At 39.4% G+C, this 8933-nt stretch overlaps 1 protein-coding gene across 1 annotated transcript in view; it reads right to left on the reverse strand.

Annotated features, from left to right (window-relative positions):
• LOC107727142 (E3 ubiquitin-protein ligase TRIM39-like) overlaps positions 1 to 5663 on the reverse strand; it is an 11388-nt gene extending 5725 nt beyond the window's left edge. Inside the window, exons 1-6 of the mRNA XM_016536927.1 lie at positions 5634 to 5663; positions 5422 to 5517; positions 4890 to 5123; positions 3066 to 3231; positions 1839 to 1910; positions 1715 to 1735 (exon numbers count right to left, since the gene is read on the reverse strand). Of these exons, the coding sequence (XP_016392413.1) occupies positions 1715 to 1735; positions 1839 to 1910; positions 3066 to 3231; positions 4890 to 5123; positions 5422 to 5517; positions 5634 to 5663 (619 nt within the window). The remainder of the gene's footprint in view (positions 1 to 1714; positions 1736 to 1838; positions 1911 to 3065; positions 3232 to 4889; positions 5124 to 5421; positions 5518 to 5633) is intronic.
• Positions 5664 to 8933: the final 3270 nt, after the last annotated feature.

Raw genomic sequence — 8933 nt, forward strand, 5'->3', positions numbered from 1 at the left:
GGTCTGCTGAGTGTTCTGCCTGTTTTGGAAGTCCAGCAAGTAACTTTGTTTCAAGAACCGCAATCCTTTGTAGAAGTTTGCAGCAGTTCATGCAGCAAGTAGATTCCACAGGAGGCATTTTATTTCTCATCTGTTTGAATGTAGACAGCTGTGTTTTCCCTTCTCCGGAATGTAAGCTGCTGGCAGTGGGAGGCAAAGTCTTCTTTTTCGTGGTATTATTCCAGTCCCAAAGAGTTTTTAGTTTTAGTGTTTGTGCCAAAAATGTGTTGTTTGAGCACGGTGCTGATCTGCTGGAGTTAAAGTCTTAGACAAATCAGAGAAAAGTACAGAAATAGGAAGCAAAGCGCAGAGCAGTAAGCAAGAACGTCTGAACAGTAGCGAAGCCAGAAGCTCTCTGTAGTCTGTTATCCTCGCAGGTAGTCTGTTATCCTGCTCCATTGCCTGAGGGTCCACGGCAGCTTTGAGCTCCGTCACTACCCTCGCCATTGCTCATTAGCACAGTGCTGTGATATATGGTTCACATATTGTCAACTGCTCAGTTATGTTCACATTATCCTCAGCAAAGACCACGAGAACCAGACGAGTCCTCTGCATAGACCCTGTGGCCAGCTTTGACTCCTCCAAAATGTGATGTATTCAGTCTTCAAGCGGATGGATGTTCTGAGTGATGCCAGCCCACAATCTGACATTGCTGCAGCCTGGAATTAAACAGCTGGTTTGGTCTGGCCCCCCGACTGAGCCTGGTTTCTCCCAAGGTTTTTTCTCCATTCTGTCACCGATGGAGTTTTGGTTCCTTGCCGCTGTCGCCTCTGGCTTGCTTAGTTGGGGACACTTAATATCCAGCGATATCGTCGACTTGACTGCACAGACACTATTAAAACTGAATTGAGCTGGGTGCATTTCCCAAAAGCAACTATGGTCGCAAGTTCCGTCGTTACCAATAGAGTTAAATGGAACTAACGACTATAGTTCGCTAATGACATCACTGAATCAATGATGAACTCACTTTAACTTAAAAACTGACTGTTTTCTATTGTCCTCTTGCATTATCAACACACTTTTTTCTTGTTTGACACTGTAAAGCTGCTTTGACACAATCTGTATTGTATAAAGCGCTATAGAAATAAAGGTGACTTGACTTGACAAGACATAACCCTGTGTTGTGTCCCAAATTATGCACTACAAACTATGCACTTATACTATGCTTGTACTCTACTGTCTAATAAAGTAAAGCTGTGACAGCTGAATGCATGATGTGTCTAACATTTCACATTTTTCAGTTAATTAACTGCATCATCAGTTTATTTGAAGTACACTTAGAACAGAAAAGTACAAAATTGGGACACCTCTGGTTTCCTTTGCCGTGCTACTGATTATTGCTGCATGAAAGAGTTGCCTGTAGACATATTCATTACTAAAGGGCCTAAGAATCTGTTTTGATGATATCTCTATAATCGTGTAGATGAAATGGAGAGGTAAATGCACACACATTCTTTAATCTATGAGTGTAACTCAAATAGATATTGTTCAGATATTGTTCACATAACATGACACATTTCTTCGTCATCAAGTAATATAAAGAAAAGAGAAAGCGCTCGGACTGATTCTCCTACATCCTCAAAATCCAACATCTAAAAATATCTGCTGCTTGATCTTTTTTTAAAGAACAACACTGAGAATTTTTTTTTACAGGTGTCTTAAAACACATACATACCTATTTTTAATTTCTGTAGATCTGTAAAACACAAAATGAAAGATTTTTAGAGGAAGATCATTAATGTTTCTTCTAGAGGTAGTGCAGATGTATTTTCTAAGAGTCAGAGTGTGTTTTTCTTTACCTTTCAGTGACCACTCCTTCCTCCTCATCGATCGAACGCTCACCATACTCTCACTCTCTGCTAATGATGACACTGTCACAGAAATCACACACATACAAACACACTCTGATAAGCTTCTCTTCATAAGAGACTTCCTGTCACACATGTATTCTGTGCTTACTCTTCGAAATACTTCCGTCATTAATGAATAACTACACAGGGCACTCTAGTAACTACTATTAACCACAGAAAACTCTGATAAAAGCATAGGTAAGCAATAGTGATGCAGTAGTTCACTATTAGCTAATCAATAACTACTATTCTTTCATGCCTCCCAGAGGATTACTAAAAAACTATATAAATAATGTGAAAATGCAAAATACTTCTCAAACACTCCGCAGGAGTATAATCCAACAAATCTGCATTTTAAAAGCCAATTAAAAATGACAACAACAAAAAAAAGCAGTAAATAGAGTAACAATAGGGCAGGCAGGCAAACAAAGGGTCATGGCACATTTGCACACAGTTTTATTGACTAAAAAGAGCAAGACAATAGGGACAGAAACAGGTCACTTCAAAGAAACACAAACGGGACAAATCTGACAACAACTGACCAAACACAAGGAGAAATATTGGATATATATACACAAGGGTAGGGGAGGAAACTAGGAACAATTATGGGCTGATTAGCAGAAAAACTACAAAATGGCACAAGGAAACAGGAAATAAACCAAATGCAAACTAGAAGACCCAACCCCCCCCAAAAACACAGAAAACAGACAGACAGTGTAACAAATATTTCTGTAGGGGAATTATTAACAGCTTACCTATATCATAAAGCTGCTATTACCTATAGATTACGTAAGAGTTTAAATGTTAATTATAGTAGTAATTAAAATCTGAAATGATCCTGCATTAGTTTTTCACATTAATTATGAAACTGTATGTAGTTTCTTAGTAGTTCTCTGAGTGGCATGAAAAAATAAAGTCACTGATTAGCTAATAGTGAACTATTGCATTCAACTGAGTGCTGTTACTTACTTACTAATCTGTTAATCAGAGTTTCTTGTGAGTTAATCATAGTTACTAGAGTGGTGTTAATATTGTGTTACTCATTTGTTCATGTGTAGTTATTTATTAATGATGGAACAGTATTATAACATGTTTGTCATTCTGTTCCTTGGCACTATATGCAGTGAAATGCAACTAATGCTGTGTTACTGCATTTATCACACGGCAGTGTCTCACCAGAGTGTCGGTAATGCACTTCCCCACAGCGTATGTCATCCAGTCTTTCCCGGATCTCTCCTAAAGCTGCTTTGACGTCCCCAAGTGAGAAGTGCAGAGTCAGCTCATCCACCTCATGCATGTCCATATCTGAGTCCTGCAAGGGACTGTTGGCTTCCTCAAAACTCTGCCATCAAAAAAAGATCATCACATTCAAAAGAATCTGGTGGAGATCTTTGCCTCTAATTCGTCCGCCTTTTATGCCCTAAATAATTATTCTGAGAGTAGTTGCACCACAAACTCTTAAAAAGAATGGTCAAGTGAAATAAAAAGTGCTTTAGTGTAGTGTGATAATTTTATAACTTGTGAAGCCCTGTGATTTCAGACATGTCCTGTATCCTGTCTTAAAGGGGTCATATGATGCGATTTCAGTTGTTCCTTTCTCTTTGGAGTGTTACAAGCTCTTGGTGCTGCCCTTTCTTGAACTGATGATAAAACTAACGACATTATTAACTGTCTTGATATTTACTTTGAAAGATGAAGCTTGCGATTATGGTAAGGGGCGTTACATTTCTGACGCGTGCTTGCGGTGTTCGGCCAATCACAATGCACTGGGTCAGCTGGCCAATCAGAGCAGACTGCGCTTGTCGGAAGGCGGGACTTTGTAGAAAACGAAGTGTTTGAGAGAGGCGGGGCATAGAGGACCTACAATAATGTACAGTATTTGAAAAATAATGTGTTTTTTGAACATTAAAGCATGTCAACATATTCTGTTACACCAAATACACCAAATAATGATCTTTAAAATAGCATCATATGACCCCTTTAAACTATTTCCCATTTCTCCTTATGTTTTTCTTGTCTCTTGTTGAGTATTTTCAGGTCTAGTCTAGTGTACTATAGTCAAGTCATTGTTCTGTTTCTTTGTTTTGATGTGCATTAATAATCTGCACTTGGGTTGAACTGCAATTTGCCTCCAGTGGATATTCATTACTGACAAGTTCCAGGCTAGATTCTTGCTTTTCCAAGAAACCAAAAATGTCATCAGCTAAATCATAACACAATAGGTAAAGAAACTACCCAGACAGCAACAAGTGTCGGCCCAGATCCGGCCCACATCTGGTTTTTTCAGCGCTTGTACAGACCTTGTGTTGACCCTGACCCTGATCTAGTCACAATTCACCAAAGCACAGACAGATCTGTCTGCTTCCCAGGAATCCTCACACAGCTGGCTCCGGGGACTGCACAAATATGCCTTCCCCCAGTGATCCTGACTGCACAGACACTGTTAAGACCCTAAAGGTACCCCCTGGCATTGTTATATAGAAGAACTAGGAACGCCACTGCGCTTGAGGAAATCCAGTCTCCATCCACTGCAATGCTCAGTCCTCCACACATTCAGAAATTACGGCTAAAGAAGCATAATGTCAGCTTTGACTGTAAAATGCCATTGACTCTCAGGTGTCTCGTGACCAGCTGTACCATACTAAACGATTTATCTTTAACTTAATATCTTTTGAATGAGATGTGACTGCGTTAAACGAGCATGAAAATTTTCAGCAGTTCAAACCTTAAATTTCACAATTTCAGTTTCTCACATTAAGATATTGTTTTTGCGCTCAGAAGGTTTGAAATGCACCATGTCTTGTACTTTTTTTTGTCACTTTGTGCAGTAAATAACTATGGATGTATAATGTCTTAATAGTGACACGCAAGGCACTTGACCATAATTCAGTGTTTGATGCCTTGAGTGAGAACTGCATGTGGTTAAAAAAATAATAACAGAAGAGATAAAAACAGACACAGAGAATCAGGGGTGTTTGTTATAGGGCTGCATCTTTGTACCTGAAGGAAACCGATATGGTCGTCTGAAATAGCCTGTGCCTCTAGTCGGCCTCTACGCTCTTGCAGCTGCGCTAACTTTGTCTCAAGCTGGGTGACGATGCTTTGTCCTCGTCCAATCACAGCCTCTCTCTTCTCCTCAATCCCGCCCACCAGCTCGCTGCGGATGCGATCTACGGAGTGTGTGACGTCAGACAGGAGCTGCTCCACCTCGGACAGCTCAGTCTGAGCGTAGCTCTGTCAAACACATCGTACAAGACAAGCCTGTGCTGCAGCACCATTCAAAGGGACAGCTCAAAATATTTTTGGTGCAGATGTTTATTATAAGGATGATTTTAGCAAAGTTTTTGAAATATGTGGAGATGCGTGATTAAACATCACTGTCAAAAAAAGTCCCTTTTGCCGTTTTTCACAGTAGATTTCTAAAAGCTATCCATAGCTTTTAAACTCAAAAGACAATTATACATATGTTTCATTCATCTGTATGCTGCAAACCGTGCAATGACAGTAAAGCTTGACTAGAGTTTTAAAATACCTGCAAGGCATGTAGTTTGCTCTTCAGCTCAGTCAGCTGGGCATTTCTTTTGTCAGTACATGTCTGAAGGTCCAGTTCTGTTTTTCCCACGAGTCTCTATGAGGTGAGAGAAAAAATAAAGTCTCTTAGATCTAAAATCTCTCTTCTCTCAGTCTTTTGGGAAGAACTAAACATCAGTCTCTCTTTATGGTTGGGTGCTTCTGAAATATTACATGGCAGTCAAAAGAGTCAAAAAAGCCCATCTATGTCTTTAAAATCATAAAAATCACAAAATCATAACTCAGTGGTGTGGGTTGAGTAAGCTCAGAGAACACATCCAGCTGGGCCATCCTGCGCTTCTGTGACAGCCTAGAAAACATCCAACATCCACGCATTGAAAAATGATCAGCCCCTGACTCTGGGGTAGACTAGTCATTGTCAACCGGGTTGAGTTATTATTGACTGACATTAAAATGCTGGATGCAAAAAACATAAAATCAAGATGTAAACTGAAATGATATTTGGAAACTCAGAAGCTAAGACTAGGAGACTCTTGGGTATTTCTTAGCAGAGTTCTTTATTGAGAATGAACACGACGCTGCAGTCATCAAAAGTCTGACTAAGGCAGTGATACATTGTAGTTTATATACATTTAGGGGGCAGTGCTTAGGAATGGAAACAAAGCACCTGGGGGACGACCTTAAACAAAGCATGCAAATAAAGTATTCAGATATAGCAACCTGCCCCATTTCACCAGTCCTAATCCAATCAGCATAACTAGTCAAAGAATGGGACACAATAGTGATTGTATGTCAGGACATAGGATCAGTAGATCTAAGACAGATATTTACATTTGTAATCCCACACCCCCCTTCAATATGTTGTTTTATTTTTATTTTTTTCAATTGAATGACATACAGTTCTTAAAACATCTTAATAGGAGATCTGATTTTTGATTTAAGTCAACATCGCCCTTTTTTCTCTGTTTTTACATAGGTCTCTCTTACAGTCCTACAGCATGTATATGGTTCTTATTTAGAATGTGTAATTTTTTCTGCTTATTGTAATGTAGATGAACTGCATTGTGACTGCATCACACCTTAATCAGAGAAATAACACCGACGGTTGCGTATGGGCTTGAAAACGTGTTTTCTTTTTATGTGTGGTCACTCTAAAGATGATGAGTGGTATTTAACTCAATTTCTAATAATCCCATGTAAATGTTTAAAATTTCCCCAGAACTACACACATACAGAAATGTATTTTGCGCTCTGTTACCTGTGTCAGTAAGCAGTGCGCAGTAGGCATACGCATTTGAACTGTTTCTATATATTGTTTTGTGTGTAAACTGATGTTAAACATTACAGTCATCTGCAGTAAACATTTTCTTTTTATGTGTGGTCACTCTAAAGATGATGAGTGGTATTTAACTCAATTTCTAATAATCCCATGTAAATGTTAAAAATTTCCCACAGAACTACACACATACAGAAATGTATTTTGCGCTCGGTTACGTGTGTCAGTAAGCAGTGCGCAGTAGGCATACGCATTTGAACTGTTTCTATATATTGTTTTGTGTGTAAACTGATGTTAAACATTACAGTCATCTGCAGTAAACATTTGAAAACGTTCATCTGATGCGCAGAACGCTGGTCAGGTTAGGTCAGGTTATAGGCTGCCAGGCACTGCTGTCCCGTGGTGGTTTGGAAAACTAATGTGGCTGCTGAAGTATTTCCGGTGACTAGTAGTTTAGAATTCCATGAGCATTGCAGGCATAGACACTAAACACTAGCACTAAACCAACATTAACCAGCATAAAGCAGGTCTTTTCACAGGGAGGTGCCTAGTCATGAATGCACAACCACACAGCATTAGATGTGCAGGACAAAGGTCATGCGCACAAACATTTTGTAAAATGCTGAAAATCAGGTTTAACAACGTCTGGTTGAGTTCCTTTACTGAGGTTCTAAATACTGTTCCAACATGCAGCGCATAAACTGCATCTTCTTACTTATTTACCCTTGTGAAAAAAAAGTATACAGCCTACAAAAAAAACAGAAACTTCATTTCTTGCTATACTGGAAGCAAAGCAGGCTTTATGGACAGATCCCCAGCAGCACAGAGAGAAGATTCACAGAAGATTCACTCAGCTATAGAGCTGACTTTCCTGTGATGTGTTTCTGATGTTGTGTTGAATCCTCTTGTATTTGTGTGCAGTGAATCTCTTTATCTTGACAGCGCAGGTCTCTGTGTGCATGCTGTCTTGTGTGCGAGCCTGTCCAGTTGAACATGTTTTCCTTCAACACACAGGGATTGGCCACGGCTCCCAAAAGCAGTCGAGTAAGTCTGACAGGCTAGGCCAGTGCGTATTAGACACAGCGAAAATATGTGAGAGGAACAGGAGTGTGTCAGGGAAGGACAAATGCCCTTTGAAGCATGGGCAGATCTGACTGTGTCAGTCAAAGTAATCCACTGAATAACACATCGAATTACAGAGGAGTCTGATTCAGCTTCAGATGGTTTGTGAATGCCTTCCACCAGAGAACCTGCACAGAAGCACACATCCAACAACACTCGAGGCTTAGAGAATCTGGTTTACAAAAGAAAAAGAAACGGTTTGTGAGGAAAATGTGTATTTTATAAAATATAAAAAGAACTTGAACACCTCAATAAATCAAGCCTCAGTAAAGCTGAACATGGCGGACGTCCATGAGACCGACCGCTAGAGAGAGGCATCAATAAATGAAGAATGATGAGGAAAAGTATTTATTTAATGTTATGTGTGTTGTATGCATCTGAAACAACAACAAAAAAATTATTAATTGACCAGCAACCAGTGAGTAGCACACAAATCATATTACAAATCAGGATCACAACAGAAAAAACAATAATAATAATAATAACAACAATGATAAATGTAACAAAAACATATCAAAAGAAAAAAAAAGAGAAAATACATGCAGAATATTCATCGCAACACATAATGGAGGAAAACAAAAACAACCATGTCCAATTTACATCACCATATTTATATACCTAGATAAATAAATAGGGGTATGTAGATTTATATTTCCTTTTTCATATTATGAGTACCATGCTGGGATCTTCACTAACCCTCAACGATCTCAATGGTTCTTCCCACATTCTGTTAAATGACGTGTTTACCCATAAGATGGAATCTAAATTTTTCTAGGGATATATGGTCTTTTATCATAAGTAGCCATTCCCTATATAATGGAGGGCTATCTCCAACCGATTTGTTCATAATGGCTTTTCTTGCAGCATCAACAAAGAATGAATAATGTCTTTATGTTCCTGTAGTCTCAGCGTCAGACGTCACGCCCACGGACCGCTGGCTAAACGCCTGATGCATATGGCACACAAAAGTGGAAACACTTCAGGAGTTTCGAAGTCGTCGTTGGATTGGTTGAATTCTACAGGATTTCCGGGAGACGTGTGTGTCGCGTTCTTTAGCGTTCCGCTGGAAACAAAGATGCCGTGACGCCAAACTCCCTCACGAAAGAAGAAAGCCG

Source organism: Sinocyclocheilus rhinocerous, unplaced genomic scaffold, assembly GCF_001515625.1.
Source record: "Sinocyclocheilus rhinocerous isolate Xijiao unplaced genomic scaffold, SAMN03320098_v1.1 scaffold4140, whole genome shotgun sequence".
Classification (NCBI taxonomy): domain Eukaryota; kingdom Metazoa; phylum Chordata; class Actinopteri; order Cypriniformes; family Cyprinidae; genus Sinocyclocheilus; species Sinocyclocheilus rhinocerous.